This window comes from Musca autumnalis, unplaced genomic scaffold (genome assembly GCF_047663935.1).
Source record: "Musca autumnalis isolate F117 unplaced genomic scaffold, ASM4766393v1 scaffold_2, whole genome shotgun sequence".
Lineage (NCBI taxonomy): Eukaryota > Metazoa > Arthropoda > Insecta > Diptera > Muscidae > Musca > Musca autumnalis.
This window is the reverse complement of record NW_027411755.1, coordinates 184,526,274-184,544,190: the sequence shown is the minus strand read 5'-3', so window position 1 is coordinate 184,544,190 and position 17,917 is coordinate 184,526,274. Positions and strand designations below refer to the sequence as shown.

The window sequence follows — 17,917 nt, the reverse complement described above, 5'->3', positions numbered from 1 at the left end:
AAATTATTTAAAATCTATTATTAGCAATTATGAAATCATTCGAAAAGACAAAAAGGGGGGAGGAAGAAAATACAATTTTTTTAAGGTGAATAATTTTGTTTTTAGATTTTGGACATGCCACCGCCAATCTAATATTGTATTTACAATAAGTTAATAAAAAAATACATTTGCCTAGAATTTTGCCTATAAAAGATCTTTTTGAAAACGTCCAGAGAAAACTAAAGTCCATAAAACGGAATTAAACAATAATATTCCAATAAAACATAATAAAAATAAACTAAAAATGGAAGAAATTATAAAAAAAATTAAATAATAATACCAAAAAAATAAAAATAATAAAAATTGGAAGAAATTTGGAAGGCAATAAGAAAAACAAATGGTGGGTTCTAGGACTGCAACAAACTACTAATTTTTACTATTTTTCCGATATCATAAAGGAAAAATTGTTTCCGTAGTAAAAATTTCTAGATTCTTGCAGGTTCTGGAACATGCATAAAGTCTCATAACTCATAATTATCATTTTTGAAATGTATGGTCTGTTCCAGTACTGCATTAATCTACTAATTTTTACTATTTTTTTTGATAACACAAAGGAAAAAATGATATCGTAGTAAAAAGCAGTAGCTTCTTGCAGTTCTGGAACAGAGCAGGTAGTAATTTGAAAGGTATACACCAAAGGGGTTTATATTCGGTCTGTTCCAGAACTGCAAGAATCTACTAAGTTTTACTATTTTTTTTTTCGGTAATATAAAGGAAAAATTTTTATCGTAGTAAAAAATTGTAGATTCTTGCAAGTTCTGGAACAGAGCAATTATATTGAGCTTTAAAGAAAAATATTACATAACACATTGCCCAAAAAGTTCCGATTTTAGCAATTTGATTACAATTCAGTGAGAATTGCAGAGTTTATATTGTAACTGCTCGCAATAGTAATCAGCATATTAGAACTAAAGGTACACCCGATTTCAGTCCATATAACGGTAATGAGACATTCGGTGGCCACATATTCGGCTATTAAAAATAAAAGATTTTGATCCAAAAACCTTTAAACAGCTTGACAAATCATCTTAGTGCAGCTGAGCGCTTCTCTGAGCCGGCGTTCGTAGAAAAAGTATTTTATGAAGGTTCCAATCGCAATTGCTCTCGATAAAGATAATTGATCAATCGATTTTAACATCTTCAAGTGTGTCACGATTCGTATGGACTTGTCCCAGAAAAAAATATAAATAGGGCCGCAGACACAATATTTTGCCAAGAATTTAAAAACGATCCCACACGAGTCCTTGAACTGCACTCTTTCCAAACGTTTTGTGAGATGTACCCGAAAGTGTAACCCGGCGTAGGTAACATTCGGACATAATCCGAATCCGTAAGAAATAATACGAAGCACAACGTTTGGACCAAATCAGTTTCACCCTTCGAGGGTTACCTTACGTACTACCCAGTTTAGTTGGTGCCGGAAGTTTTTTTTTTTGGAGCTTTTGAACCATTATCTCAGGACGTAGGTGACACCGTGGTGCAATGGTATGCCAGGCCAGGCAACATCAAATTTTCAATGGTGGCAAAATGGGCCTCAGTGTAATGTTGGCGACATTTCCTGAGTATTTCAACCATGTAAAATTTTCTCTGCAAGTGGTGTCTTAAGACGCGCCGTTCGGACTCGGCGATAAACAGTATCATTGAGGTATTATGAATCGGTTATGACCAATTCGGTTATTCCCTTCGAGAGTTGTCGTGTGAACCATTTTAGTGAACAATTTTTAAATTTTGTAAGGGAAATTCCGGAAGGAGTGGACCGATATGGCCTCGCTTCGAACTTAAAATAAGTTTGTACAAAATATTACGATACTCAGAATTTGAACCAAATCGACAGACGGAATATACTTAAATGTTTGAGATTTTTTTTTTTTTTTTGAAAAAGCTTTGCGATGACGTGAATTATCGACAAGGTTTGAAACGCGAATTGTATGAAATACAAGACGGACAGGTCTAAGTCGATTTCAAATTGTCTGAAACTGATTTCATTCAAACCTATTAAACCATTATTTCAATGTGAGACACATTTTTGTTAGTATCAAAGTGTATAAACCCAGTAAAAGCTCCCATTACCTTATAATGGGTTTATATAGTAAATATATTATCGAAGCCATAACTGCTTCCAGATCAACCAACTAACTCATTATTTTAACAAGGGCAGCTATACAAGGTGGCGCAAAAGTAATCCTCCTATCACAAAATGCTATAAATTTTGCGACTGGACCATAATGTCAGTTCTGTTTTGACATTTGTGTAGTAAACACATGCGAAATACACGTTAATAAACAATTCCAATAAACAATTCTTGCCGAGCCCTCTGATGTTAGAATTTTTTTCGAAGTTTTCTTAAGCTGTTCTAGAAAATTTACCGGATTTTCTAAATTTGCCTTTGAAATTGTTTAGCTTTTCTGATAGATTTCTCTGAGTATAATTTGCAGATGTTTTAGTTCTTATGGCCGAAAATCTGAAAAAAATCTAAACATACTCTATATTCTTCATACTTTTGGCCGAATTTCTGGAAAGTACCAGAATTTACCTTCGAATTTCCTTAAATTGTTCTAAAGTAAATCGTCAAGAAACTCCAATAAGCATTCTGAATTTCCTCCGACAAAACGTTCCGAATTCTGCGAACCGCCTCACACAAATTCGGACATGTTTTGCATGCGATTACAGCATCAGAAATGGAAACTTGTGCAGAAAATACATTCGAATTCGGTACGATCTCGGCAAAAATTGTTAAGTGGGATGTTACGCTACACTGCTCCAGAACGCGGAATATTGGTGAGTATTTATTTGATCAATAATCGGTCGGTGACTTTGGCACAACGTGAATTTCGTCGCAGATTTTGGATTCGACCGCTCCAGACTTCTTTTTGTGGTGTTTTTGAAGTCGCGGGTTTATGTGAACAAGCCTCAGACTCTTTCAGCTCTTAAAGACAATATCCGTCAAGAATGTGAGGACCTATCGCCGGAAGTTTTGGCCAAAGTGATGGAAAATGCCATGAAAAGGGCTCAAGTGACAATTAACTGTGGGGGCGGCCATTTATCTGACATCATATTCTCGACTGGAAGAATCAGTTTTTCATCTTCTTTTTTAAATTACAGTCAAACAAGTAAAAAAGTATCAGTCGCTTTGCCGACAGAGGTATGCCCTCAGTAAGTATTTTGAGGGGGCTTCAAAATTGTGGGCGTAAGAACCGAAAAAAATATGGATGGGATTAAAACTCAAAAATTTGTGGGGATATCGATAGATAGGGAGATGCCGGAAGGAGTGGGCCTATAAGCACCACCTTCGAATTCCATCTAATATTTGAAGAAATATTACGATATCCAAAGTGTAGACGAACGTAGTATTCGAGCTCTCCAGCCACTACAACTTTCGGGCAGTTTTATCAAGAAGTATAGACTTGCCCCTGAAAAAAACTTTTACTGTCGTAATTGAGGCAGTGAATGCAAGTTGCTTCAACAAAAATCAAAGTGATTCGAGAGCTGGTCTTAAAGTGACAAATATAGTCCATATTCGAACCTGATCTATATCTGTTAGATATATTAGGATGTGTATGGACCAAATCGGTCACTCCCATCAAGAGTTATAGTGCGAACGATTTTTCCATTTTTGAACTTTGGTGGGGGAGGTACCTGAAGGATGGGACCGATATGGCTTATCTTCGAACTTTAACTAAGTTTGCACAAAATATTACGAAGACCAAATCGTTGACCGAATCGGCAGATCCGTTCGAGTGTTATCTTGCGCTCCAACCACTACACACGGTGTTCTAGGGCTGAAACTAATACCGTTATATGGGGGGCAGTGAATACAAGTTGCTACAACAACAAGTAAAAAAGTGTCAGTCGGCTTTGCCGACAGATGTATACGCTCAGCCAATGTGTAGCGAAACTTTCACCTCCGGACAGATCGAATGCATTTAAGGTCTCTTCAGAATTTTGTGTCCCTTTTTGGACATTTGAACTTGCCGACAAAAATGTGGATTAGGAATTAACTGAACTAAGACACAAATGTTGAACTTTTGTAGGGCAGGTACCCTTAGGGAGGACCGATATGGGCCATTTTAGAAGTTAAACTAAATGTTGATAAAATATTAGGAGATCCAAAGTTTGGACCAAATTGGTTGCCCCAATCAAGTGATATCGTCCTAGCATTTTAGTGACATTTTTTAAATATTGGGGAGAAGTGCCGAAAGTTGTGGAACGGTATTGCCCATGAAACTAAGTTTGTATATAATATGACGAAGACCAAATGTTGGACCAAATCGGTTGAACAGTTCGAGAGTTATCGTGCTCTCCGACCGCCGCATATGGTGACCCATAAAAAAATCTTTTACCGTCGTAATGGAGGTAGCGAATGCAAATCGCTTCAACAAAAATCAAAGTGATTCGAGAGCAGGTCTTAAAGTGAAATTATCCGAAATTTTGTGTGAGAGGTACCAGAAGGAGTAGACAAATATAGTCCATATTCAAACCTGATCTATAGCTGGTAGATATATTAGGATGTGCAAAGTATAGATTACATCGGACACTCCCTTCAAGAGTTATGGTGCGCAAAATTTTTCCGAACATTTTTGAAGTTTTGTGGGGGAGGTACCTGAAGAGTGGACCGATATAGCCCATCTTCGAATTTAAACTATGTTTTGATAAAATATTACGAATGCCAAATTTTGGACCGAATCGACAGATCCGTTCGAGAGTTATCTTGCGCTCCAACCACTACACAAGGTGTCATAGGGGCTTTTTGCACCTTTCCGGCCATTTTCTCAGGAAGTATGGACTTGCGCCAGATGAAACTTATACCGTCGTATGGGGGGAAGTGAATACAAGTTGTTGCAATAAAAATCAAAGTGATTCGAGAGCAGGTCCTAAATTGAACTTATCCGAAATTTGTGTGGGAGGTACGCGAAGGAGTAAGCCGATTGAGTCCATATTGGAACCTTATCTATGTCTGGTAGAAAATTCACGATGTGCAAAGTATGAACCAAATCGGATACTCCCTTCAAGAGTTATCGTGCGCACAAATTTTCCGAACATTTCCGAACTTTTGTAGGGGAGGTACCGGAAGGAGTTATTACGAAAGCCAAATTTTGCACCGAATCGGTTGATCCGTTCGTGAGTTATCGTACGCTCCAGCTAGACAGACAGACGGACGGACATAGCTAAATCAACTCCAAATTGTCTGAAACACATTTCGGCCAAACATACTTGTGGTCTAAAACCATTATTTCAAGGAGGCATATTTTGCCCGTATGAAAGTGTATATACCCTCGCCGTTAGCATAAATGCTGAGGGTATAAAAACATCGGAAGTTTACTTTTACGCCACCTTGTACATTATCAACTCTTCGTATTGTTGCTAAGAAATAACTTATTTATCGACGGTGACCACCAATCTCACAACTCTCCCTTTTTGTAGTCGGCAAAACACACTCTGCGCCTCCCTTACCCATTACTTAGTAATGAGTATAACAAGTAGTTTTGTCATGTAAAATTTTAAAGAAATAAAGCATAACATAGCTTGTTTACATTTCTTTGTAATGGGTTATTCGGCTCATGTGGCTGCTAAAATTTCGCTGGCTATCCTCGTTAGGCTAAAGGATGAGGGTTTAACAATATACATTGTTCAATAAAACTGGACCATGATTTTCTAGTATTGAAATGTTAGATCTGTAGCGAAATTATTTTTATCCGATAATGCATTTTCTTCGCTATAGTCGGGGGGACTTTTTGTAGCATGTGTTATGTTTGCGCATGCAAATCTTAAATAAACAAAGAAGCACCAAAGAATAATTGTTATTAACTCGGTACGAAATATATAATGGACAGGTTGCTCTCACAATATATAAATAACTCGTAAAATATATAAATTGTTTATACCGAGTAATTATAATAGTTATACTAAATAAAGCAAATATGAAAATAAGGTTATGACCTATATTTTTGGTTTTACTACCGAAAAAAGGGTAGACCGAGTGCGTGCGTAGGTGGTCAATGGACAAATAAAATAAGTGGATAATTATGAAATTGAATAGACTTGATATTTAACATGCAAGTTTTACACAATAAAAAAATATTGTAAAATTGAATTAAATACTTATAGCAAAAGAAGACAAGAGGAATCTACTAAAATATCTGAATCATAGAGTGGTTTCAATAACATTGGATTGGTTTGATTGCATAAAACCCTTTCTAAGATTGGGATATATTACAGAAAGGAAACAAACTATATAATAAATGACGACTGAGAATCACAAGCAAGACATTTATAGGCAAACATAATTTGTTTTTATACCCTATACCACAATGTGGAAAAGGGTATAATAAGTTTGTTTTCCCAAAAATTCATGTAACGCCGCGAAATATTCGTCGTAGACCCCTCATGTGGTATACCAAACTTCATATCTCGACGAGATAAAGCGATTTAGCGATGTGTGTCCGTCCGTCCGTCCGTCCGTCTGTCCGTCCATTAAAAATTGTAATCAAGCTAGAGGCCGCAATTATGGACCGATTGTCACGAAATTTAGTATGGAGGTCGGGTTTGGACCAGAATAGAACTGATTAGTTTTTGGCGATGATCGTGAAATGTTAAAGGGATGAAATGGACCAAAAACAAAATTTTTGCTCGATTTTGTAGCCGCTCTGTAGGTCGCAATAATAGTCCGATCGGCGCGAAATTTTAAACGTAGTTTTGGTTTGAGATGAAGAAGTAGCGTGCAAGTCAACGGTATGATCGGATAATATTTAGCGGGTTAAATTGATCAAAACTTTTGTGTGAAAATTGGTAAAATTTCTAATGCACATCTTATAACAGCTAGCCCGGAAAGCTAGTGCACAGGGATAGTGGTATAGGGTATCACATGGTCGGCCCCGTCCGACTATAGTCTGTTCTTACTTGTTTTTAAATAATATTTAAAGGTATCGAAGGCCTGATAAATGTGAACATTTTAGAGGAATCTAAGATCTCATAGACGTGGATACTTTTAAAATATTTAGAGGTATAAAATACCTCTTAAACGTGCATTTTTAAAATAATGTTTAGAATTATCTATTAAAATATCTGAATCATAGAGAGGATTCAAACACATTGGATTAAGGCCTGGGTACATAAGCTGCTTTGCTTGGTTGCCTTGCTTTCCTGCTTAATTTTTGACATAATAAAAATAAAAGAATAAAGGAGACCGAGCTAATTTCGAACTGGGTTGCCCTTTTCTTTTTTATTCTTTTATCAGTAGCAAGCAAGGCACCCAGGCGAGGCAGCTTATGTACGTATGCCTTTAGTTTGCTTACATAAAGCTCTCTCTCTCTAAGATTGGGATATATTATAGAAAACCCTCTTTAAATTGTATTCATATTCAACAAGTCATCTGCTTGCTTAAAGTGTAAGAGAATAAAGGGCAAGGACGACCTAATTCAAATGTCCTTATCGCAATGCTTCACGTTATTATCCAGTCATTTCAGTTGTCCAACTGATAACAAATTCCATATAAATTTTCCATGTTTTCACAAAAAAAAAAAATGAAAAACTTACATATTTGCAATTAAATAAATAACTGCACACTAGGGTTATAACTTTTTTGCAATTTCTTATAACTTTTTCGCGACATTTGAGAGCATTTTTTATTTTTCTTTCTCGCGAATTTTATGCTTATATTTATTGTACCTATCAGACAAGAGAATATGTGGTCATTTGCAACGAATTCGCTGAAGTTACAGACTGTTTTTAATGACTTTGCCTGTAAGAATCGTATTTGTTTTCTATAAATATATTTTTAAACAAAGCAAATTTAAATAGAAAAAAAACTCGGAGCAGGTTGAATATGTTTGGACTGGATTCGGATCGATCTGAAATTTTTACCACAGGTAGGGCTTGCAGTGCTGATTACGTCAATATATATAACATGGGCAGGAAGTCCATATTTTCCGAGATATAGGCTCCGAAAGTTAAAAAATCCCTTGGTTTTGACGATAAGTTTAGTTTAAATTGAAATTTTATCATATATAACCTGCCTTCGGGCCGGGGATTTAAGACTTTCTCCTATGGACAGGAACAAATATCGGCTAACGCGAACAAAATGTTCCTTTTAATCGACATTTTTTTAACATCGATCCGAATCCAGTCCTTATATTCAACTTATGCTAAAATATAAAAGGTTCTTTAGTAATCGCAGACGGTGCGGAAACTTTTTTCACGGAATCGGACTAAAACACAAGTTTTCGTTATCAGGACAATATACCGCAAATGGTACTGAAGTGTTTTTTTTTTTTTTTTTTTTTTTGGTTATAGCCCAACTGCACACTCACAGTCTCCTCCTCCAAACAACTTCCACAGAGAATTAACTTAAAAAAAAAAAAAAAAAAAAACAAAAAATATATACTAAAATGAAAAAAATCAAACAAAAAATTGTCTTAAATGACTGCAATATACAAAACTAACTAAATTTCTTCCTCATCGTCGTCATTCTCAAGATGTTGAGCTTCACTAAAATTATTTCAACTAAGTTTTCTATTATTACAACTTTTTTAAATATTTGCACTAGTGTTTTAAGATGGTCGTTTGTTGGTTTAAGGAACGCGATATTTTCCCATTAGACAGACATGCATATGGGAAGGGGGGGAAGATGTTTGTTCCTTAATGTGGTGCTTGGTGTATTTTTTTTTTTCAAACTCACTACGGACAACAGTGTGGTATATCGTATAGTTCACATATACCTTCATCTTGACTCAAATCAAAATGATAATCATTTTGTGGCGGATTTAAAGGCATCAGGGGAGGATTTTCTGTAAGAAGAAGAAAGTACATATGATTTTTTTTTGTAAATTTATTTCTTACTTATTTATTATTATCGCTAATATTTTTTTTTTTTAATTCAATAAATTCCAACTTACCCATATGTGGGTCATCGGGAAAGAATCTTCTTAACGAGTGACCCGCTGTACAATTTTGTAATACTATACGTGCTGTTAGTTTATTTTCCAGTGCTTCCATTTCTTCTTTCAGCTCAGGATTACAAAAGTATGTATGTTCTTCGGTGACTAGATTTGCTTTGGTGGAAGTTTGTTGTAGCGTACCCGATGTTGTTGAGTACGTTGACGATGATGATAATGTGGGTGAGGGTGTCTCTAAACGTGAATATTCCCGTGCTGATTCCGTTTCGGGCTTTGTTGTACTACAACGACCTTGATTTGTAACTAATCGTACATCAATTGTACTGCCATTATCCAAAGAAATATATAAAGATTTCTAAAAGAGAGGAGAAAATAAAATGGAATAGAAAAATGGGTCTAATAAACGAGGATTTTTTTGAAGAATTTGTATACTAGACCCCATAAACCTGGTTTTTATACCCTCAGCATTTATGCTAACGAGGGTATATAAACTTTCATACGGGCCAAATGTGCCTCATCGAAATAATGGTTTTAGACCCCTAGTATGTTTGGACGAAATGTGTTTCAGACAAATTTGGAGTCGATTGAGCAATGTCCGTCCGCCTGTCTGTCTGGCTGGCTGGAGCGCACGATAACTCTCGAAAGGATAAACCGATTCGGTTCAAATTTTGGTTTTCGTAATATTTTACCCAAACTTAGTTTAAGTTCGAAGACGAGCTATATCGGTCCACTCCTTCCAGTACCTCCCCCACAAAAGTTCGAAAATGTTCGGAAATATTGTGCGCACGATAACTCTTGAAGGGAGTAACCGATTTGGTCCATACTTTGCTCATCGTGAAATGTGTACCGGACTTAAATAAGGTTTCAATATGGACGCAATCGGTTCACTCCTTCGTGTACCTCCCACACAAAATTTCGAAAAAGTTTAGGGCCTTCGCTCGAATCGCTTTAATTTTTGTTTTAGCAACTTGAATTCACAGCTCTCCATACGAAGGTACAAGTTTCATCAGGGGCAACTTCATACTTCCTGAGAAAATAGCCTGAAAGTTGCAAACCCCTATGATACCGTGTGAGGTGGTTGCAGAGCAAGATAACTCTGGAACGGATCTGCCGATTCAGTCCAAAATTTGGCCTTAGTAATATTTTGTCCAAACATAGTTTAAGTTTGAAGACAAGCCATATCGATCCACTCCTTCAGGTACCTCTCCCAAAAAAATCAAAAATGTTCGGAAAAATTGTTCGTACGGTAAATCTTGAAGGGAGTGGCCGAATTGGTCTATACTTTACACATCCTAATATATATACCAGATATAGATCAGGTTCAAATATGGACTATATTTGTCCACTCCATCCGGTACCTCCCCCACAAAATTTCGGATAAGTTCACTTTTAGACCTGATATCGAATCACTTTGATTTTTGTTGAAGCAACGTGCATTCGCTGCCTCTATTACGATGGTAAAAGTTTTTTAGGGACAAGTCCATACTTCTTGAGCAAACAGCCAGAAGAGTGTAGAAACCCCCTATGGCACCATATGTTGTGGCTGGCCATAACGGTCAATGTCGATCCATTCTTTTTAGTATCTCCTCCGCAAAACATTTGATCTTTAATCCTAATCAACATTTTTGTCGGTTCAACGCCCAAAAAAAAACCCCCCTAAATACATACGTATTTTGGAAAAAAATTGTTTCAATATATTGTGTATATATACACAGGCTCAGGGTATATCTTTGTCGGCAAAGCCGACTGATATTTTTTTACTTGTTTTTAAAGGATTTTTAGATGTATCCAAACCTTCATAAATGTGGAATTTTTAAAGAATTTTTAGATGTATTCAATGCCACATAAAAGTGGATTTTTTTAAAGAATATTTACATGTATCCTAGTCCTCATAAACGTGGATTTATCAAAAGAATTTTCAGATATACCCAAGGCTCCATAAACGTGGATATTTTAAGAATTTTTAGATGTATCCAAGGCCACATAAACATGGATTTTTTAAAGAACTTTTAGATATATTCTAGGCACCATAAGCGTGTTTTTTTAAAGAATTTTTAGATGTATCCAAGGAACATAAGCGTGGTTTTTTAAAGAATTTTTAGATGTATCCAAGGAACATAAGCGTGGATTTTTAAAGAATTTTTAGATGTATCCAAGGAACATAAGCGTGGTTTTTCAAAGAATTTTTAGATGTATCCAAGGAACATAAGCGTGGTTTTTCAAAGAATTTTTAGATGTATCCAAGGAACATAAGCGTGGACTTTTTAACGAATTTTGGATTTTTTAAGAATTGTTAAATGTATCTAAGGCCCCATAAATGTGGACTTTTTAACGAATTTTTAAATATATCCAAAGCCCCATATCCCTGCGTTTACAAATGCCAGTATTGGCAAGACAATAGCAAAAATACAAACCTTTTTCACAAATACATTTATAAATTTTTAAATATGTATAGAGAAAAGTATGAATGTATTGGTGAAAATGGTTCGTAACTTTGCTATTGTCTTGCCAGTACTGTCTGTGTGTAAACGCCTAGTAAACGTGAACTTTTTTACTAATTTTTAAATGTATCCAAAGCCTCATAAACGTGGATTTATCAAAAGATTTTTTTGAAATATCTAAGGCCTCATAAACGCCGATTTTTTAAGAATTTTTTGAAATATCTAAGGCCTCATAAACGCAGATTTTTTAAGAATTTTTTGAAATATCTAAGGCCACATAAACGTAAATTTTTTAAAGAATTTTTAGATGTATCCAAGGCCACATAACCGTGGATTTTTTATGGGCCGATTCCGTACAGCGAGGCGAGTCATGTCGCGTCGTCTATCGTCTCTGTGACAAAATTTAAAACATGCACTATGTACAGCGATAGAAAATAATCGTCGATAACAAGTTATTTTTATTTTTTTTTATTTTATTTTTGTTCGTTAGTAAAAATGAACGGCGACAGCTAATTTGTTGTCGCCGGAAAATGAACATTACGGCGACAAAATTTGACGTCGTCGTGCGACTTTTGCCATACGTAATGGAAAAATTGCAACTGGCAACGCGACACGACTCGCCTCGCTGTACGGAATCGGCCCATTAAAGAATTTTTAAATGTATCGAAGGAAATACGCGCGGATTTTCTAAAGAACTTTTAGATGTATTCAACGCCACATAAAAGTGGATTTTTAAAGAATTTTTACATGTATCCCAGTTCTCATAAACGTGGATTTATCAAAAGAATTTTAAGATGTATTCCAGTTCTCATAAACATGGATTTATTAAAAGAATTTTTAGATGTATCCCAGTTCTCATAAACGGGGATTTATCAAAAGAATTTTTAGATGTACCCAAGGCCCCATAAACATGGATTTTTTAAGAATTTTTAGATGTATCCAAGGCCTCATAAATGTGATTTTTTTTTGAAGAATTTTTACATGTATCCAAGGACACATAAACGTGGATTTTTTAAAGAATTTTCAGATATACCCAAGGCCCCATCAACGTGGATTTTTTAACGAACATTTAGATGTATTCAAGACCACATAAAAGTGGATTTTTTTAAAGAATTTTTACATGTATCCCAGTCCTCATAAACGTGGATTTATCGAAAGAATTTTTAGACGTTTCCAAGGCCCCACAAACGTGGATTTTTTAAGAATTTGTAAATGTTTCCAATGTCCCATAAACGTGGATTTTTTAGAGAAGTTTTAAATGTATCACAGGCCCCGTATACGTGGACTTATTAAAGAACGTTTAAATGTATTCAAGCCCACATAAGAGTGGATATTTAAAAAAAAAATTACATGTATCCCAATCCTCATAAACGTGGATTTATCAAAAGAATTTTTAGATGTATCCAAGGCGCCATATATGTGAATTTTTAGAAGAATTTTTAGACGTTTCCAACATGGATTTTTAAAAGATTTTTTTTTAAATCTCTAAGGCCGCATAAACGTTATTTTCTTAAAGAATTTTTTGAAATGTCTAAGGCGTCATAAACATGGATTTTTTTAAACTTCTAAGGCCTCATAAACTTGGGGTTTTTAAAGAATATTTTTAAACTTATAAGGATCCGATAAATTATTTTTAAAAAAAATTTTAGATATATCCAAAAGCCGGCCCATAAACGATCTTTTGAAAATTTTTTAGATATATCCAATGCCACATAAATGCCAATTTTTAAAGAAGTTATAGATATATACAAGGTCCTATAAATGCGGATTTTTTAAAGAATTTTTAGATGTATCCAAGGACCCAAAAACGTGGAGTTTTTAAAGAATTTTTAGATGTAAAGAAATTTACGAGAAATCTAGGGCCTCGTACGAAAAATCAAAATCATATTCGTGAATATAATTTAAGAATTTTTAATTTTACAGAAGTGGATTTAAGAAGAGTTTAAAGTGGCAACCTAGAGCAACACAATACTGAAGATTTTTAGTAGTTTTTTAGGAAACTAAACAAAGCATTAGAAGCTAAAAGAGTCAACGCATTTTTGTCAATATGTTAATGAACAACCACAAGAAAAGTGAAGAAAAATAATGAAAAGAATATAGCATCCAAGCAAGTGCTGCACTGACAACACTCTGTAAAGTATTTGTTAATTATTTAGATGGTCTGTTAGTGTCACAAGATTCACATTGGTATAGTCCTCAGCAGGGGTTTGTAAGAGGTTTGGAATATCTGCCACCACGTAGCACTAACATTTACAATCAATCACACGGCCAGCGACTGCCAACCCAGCATCAAAACCTATGCTTCTACGTAGGTTTCATGCTGCTACAACAACAACATTTACAATCGCCTCTGGAGCTTCATAGCATAAACCGACAAAGTGTCGCCTTGGCAGAAATAGAATACTCTACCAGCTGGCGGAAAAATCTGAAATGTTTACCACAGTTAGATCTTTACGTCCTGATTACAGAAATGTAAAGTTTGTTGGGGGGAAGTCCATACTTCCCGAGATATGGGCCCCTGAAGTTCCGAAAATTCCCTTGTTAAAGTAAGAAAAAAATTTAAATATAAAAAAAGTTTTTTTTTTTTTTATTTTTGCCTTATTAAGGCGAAGCCCATTTATAATGATATTTAATTAATTCTCTTTCGAGTTGAGCTGTTAGGCCTTTAGAGATACATTGAAAGATTAGGAGTCTACCGAGTCCCACGCATCCAACCATTACACTACGTTTCACGGGCGGTAAAGCCGATCTTCAGGTGTATTAGGATGTTGTTTTTGTGACAAACGAAGGCAAAGCTTGGAAACTGGTATATATATCGCACTTCATTAGATAAATGTATATGCGAAATTATGTCAGTTAATCCCATCCCATTTTTTCAATGTTCACAAATACTATGGTAAGTTTTATTCCTACATCATTAGTAATTGCTCTTCTATATCAGAAGATTTTATTTTTGATTTGATCGTCAATTATTGTTTACTAAAGTTTTGACAAGTTGATGGCTTATAACGCTAAGACGCCGGCAACCTTGACACTCAGTTGTCGGAGACCCAGTTTCGAATCCCAGCCTGGCTCATGCTGAAATTATTTTTTATTTTTGCCTTATCAAGGCGAAGGCCATTTATAATGATATTTAATTAATTCTCTTCCGAGTTGAGCTGTTAGGGCTTTAGAGATACATTGGAAAATTAGGAGTCTACCGAAGTCCCACGCATCCAACCATTACACTACGTTTCACGGGTGGTAAAGCCGATCTTCAGGTGTATTAGGATGTTGTTTTTGTGGCAGACAAAGGCATAGGAGAAAGTCTTAAATAACCGGCCGAAGGCCGGCTACTTAGAAAAAAACTTACAATTTAAAAAAACAAAATCAGATTTTTTCCGTCAGCTGGTAGAGTATTCAATTTGTTCCGTCGCCTTGTGCTGCCAGCAAATAGATAACCTTCTTCATATTTCTAATCGAACATTACATCAAGTGTTTTGGAGTAAAATGTGACCGGAAATTGAACAAAATTTACCAATATGATTTTCTTCCTACGGGTCTTTGATTTTCTATTTCGGAATTCCATAAACAGGATTTTCAAACACGGGGATTAAGGACTTGCAGGCTACTTTTTGGAACTTTGAAGGCCTATATCTCGGAAAGTATGGACTTTCCATATATAAAATATATTGTTGTATTTAGGACAATGAGACCTATGATAGAAGGTGGTAGAAGGATGCAAGTAAATCCGATTTATGCCACATTCTCCACTATGTATGGTTGAGGCGTCTTTGTTTATCGTGCAAAATGTGGAGCTTTACTCCTTTTCTGCACGCGTTGTATTCCGCCGAAAGTTACTTGTTGTGGTACGAATTGAACTCTTCTAGCAGCAAATGGTTATTGCGAGCATATTGACGAGATGCCCACTTTGGACACTAGGTAGTTAAAACATTTCTGATACTCCCATAAGTTTATTTCCCAAAACATCATTTCAAAATTTCTTTTATATCCAAGAACGAAAAACTGTTTCATTTTAACTAAATTGTTTCCAATTTCCGCCATTCCATCCGAATTATTGTTCTACGGGACAATTTTAATTTCATGGCGGTAAAATACCAAAATATGGGATCTATATCACTAGAACAGATTCTTTTGTAATTCATGGGTGCTAAACAATTTATCCTAACAAGCATCCCTAAAATGCTTTCACAGCAAAATTAGTCACATTGAAACAGTACATAACATTCCAAACCACATTGTAGTCAAGTCAATTCTGACTAAGTTTAAATAAACCGATGCTAAAACCGCAACAAGTCTTGAAAAAATCTATATTCTTCATATTACTCGCCAAATAAACTCAAACAGACTTACCTTATTTTTTAATATTTGCACTTCTTCATCATGACTGGGTATTGTAAAAACCACATCGTCACCAAAAACCGAAAGTAAATCATCGCGGGTTACATAGGCAAATGAACGATTTATAGCATCTTCTTTAACATATTTGAGATTGCGACGGGCGGTATCCAATAATATATCGACTTCATCTTCCAATGCTATTAAATGATTCGTATGGGCTTTGACTTCTTTACATATTGAATCGTCATTTTGTCCATCTATACCTCCTCTGTAAACAAAGTGGCACACAATTTGAGTAAATAATTTATAATGTCCAATCGAAATGCCTGCATTTTAACTTACCTCCATCGGACCACACTTGAGTAGCGTGTTTTTTCTATGAGACCAACTCCTTCCAAAACATTTGTGATATCATAAATACGACGTTTCTGCACATCTAATATATCAGCAGCCTAATTAATTGAAAAGTGTGAAGGGGGTAAAAGAAAAACAAAAACGTATTACGTAGTAAATCTCTATTAACAATTATTGTATCTTAAGAACTGTTGTGGATTAAAGATCTTTTCTTTTTGGCGCGTTAAGTTGTGCTGCTGGCTCAGGTGAAAACCAAAATAATAATACTCGCGTACAAAAACAATAACACAAGGGCAACAACACATTCATCACCATTTACACTGTACGTCGTTGCCGTCGTCACAACAAAAACAATGCAAAGTTACTCACAACATATCTTTTTATTGGTGGTTGATTTTTCTTTTTTGGGACTTCGACACAAAAACTTACATCTTTCAAATCAATTTCGCCTCCATTTCTTATCATTAAATCGACAAATTTTTGTGTCAACAAAACCAGAGATCCAATTGCCCTTCCTGGTGTTTGTGGAGTTCGTTCATGTTTTCCAGACTCATTGGGTGGCTTTTGTTGTCGGGGCGTTCTATATTCTGCACTACCATTGAATGGCGGACTTGACTTTTTCGGTGTATTTTCTGGTGTTTCCATGTTTGCAAATTGTCACAATTTCTCCACAAAGGTCCTAGCTATTGCTTCGTCCCGTATGCGCTGCTTATTTTATACTATAAACGTGTTTATTTTTACAATTTTAAGAATTAAATTCTAAATTTGGCGCTTGAGAAATGCTAGCGCCATTTAGATTTTTTATTTTTTTCATTCCTTCACTTCATTGACATTAGGAGTACGAAGTAACATACAAAAATAACGCCGCCGACGTGTTTCGTCTATCATTTCCGGGTGTTTAACCCCCTGTCATTATTTCAGTTTGACTGGCTTACCTCCCGCATTTAAATAAAATGCTTTAAAGGTGAGAACACAATCAATCGTAGCTTGCTTTGCTTGCTTCAAAAAATATCAAATTATAAAGGAATACCAAAGCCTCTTTTCAAATCCGTATGCGTTCCCCTCTAGCAGGCTCTGGAATTCCTTTATAATTTGACATTTGGAAAGCACGCAAAGCAAGCAACGATTGATTCTGTTCTGGCCTTAATGCTTGGTTTACATTTACGAAATCCACTCGATTTCAACTTAAGTCCAATTTAAGCGCCCCATACACTATCAAATTTTGATGTCAACATTTGTAGTAGTTGTGTAAATTTTTCAAAATATGAGAATGTGTGTGTGAATTTTATGGATTGAGGAAAATCAAAATAGTTTTGATTTTCAAAATGAAACCCAATCAATCCGATGAATAGGGTTTATTTTCAAAATTGTCAAAAAGAAATTTTGAAAAAAGAAAACATTGTGTTTGGAAAGAAATAAAAAATGTAAGTTCATTTGTTTTTTAGAGGACAATTTGAAGATTTCGGTTGCAGATTGAAGGCTGATTGAATGCTTTGTTAGTCCCGGTCCACACTAGAGAGATTTCAATGAAATAATTTAATGAAATTATGCGTCTCTAGAGTAGAGCAAACAAAAGTCGAAAAATCAGTTTTGGCATTTTTTTACCTGCAGAAATTTTGCTCTTAAAAATTGCTGCCAGTTTTGCCACTTTTCGGGGTTAAGGAACGCTCTGCAGGTTAAAAATGGTAACAAATGGTAACCTCAGGTAAGTAAAGGAACACAGCTAAAATATATCGAACGGATTTTTCATAACTCTGTTGGACTACATCGAAAGATGTTGTGAAATCATAACTCCAATTGCTCAACATCCAATTTTTTTGGTGGGTATGAGAGCGAACAACGTGATTCAAC

The 17,917-nt window shown here is 35.4% G+C and overlaps 1 protein-coding gene across 1 annotated transcript; it reads right to left on the bottom strand.

The window, feature by feature from the left end:
• Positions 1-1,898: 1,898 nt before the first annotated feature.
• E2f2 (E2F transcription factor 2) lies at positions 1,899-16,935 on the bottom strand. The gene is made up of 5 exons (XM_073970302.1): positions 16,496-16,935; positions 16,055-16,164; positions 15,725-15,980; positions 8,931-9,285; positions 1,899-8,822 (listed from the first exon to the last, which is right to left on the bottom strand). The coding sequence occupies exons 1-5, from the start codon at positions 16,709-16,711 to the stop codon at positions 8,713-8,715; spliced, it is 1,047 nt and encodes a 348-aa protein (XP_073826403.1). The 5' UTR covers positions 16,712-16,935; the 3' UTR covers positions 1,899-8,712.
• Positions 16,936-17,917: the final 982 nt, after the last annotated feature.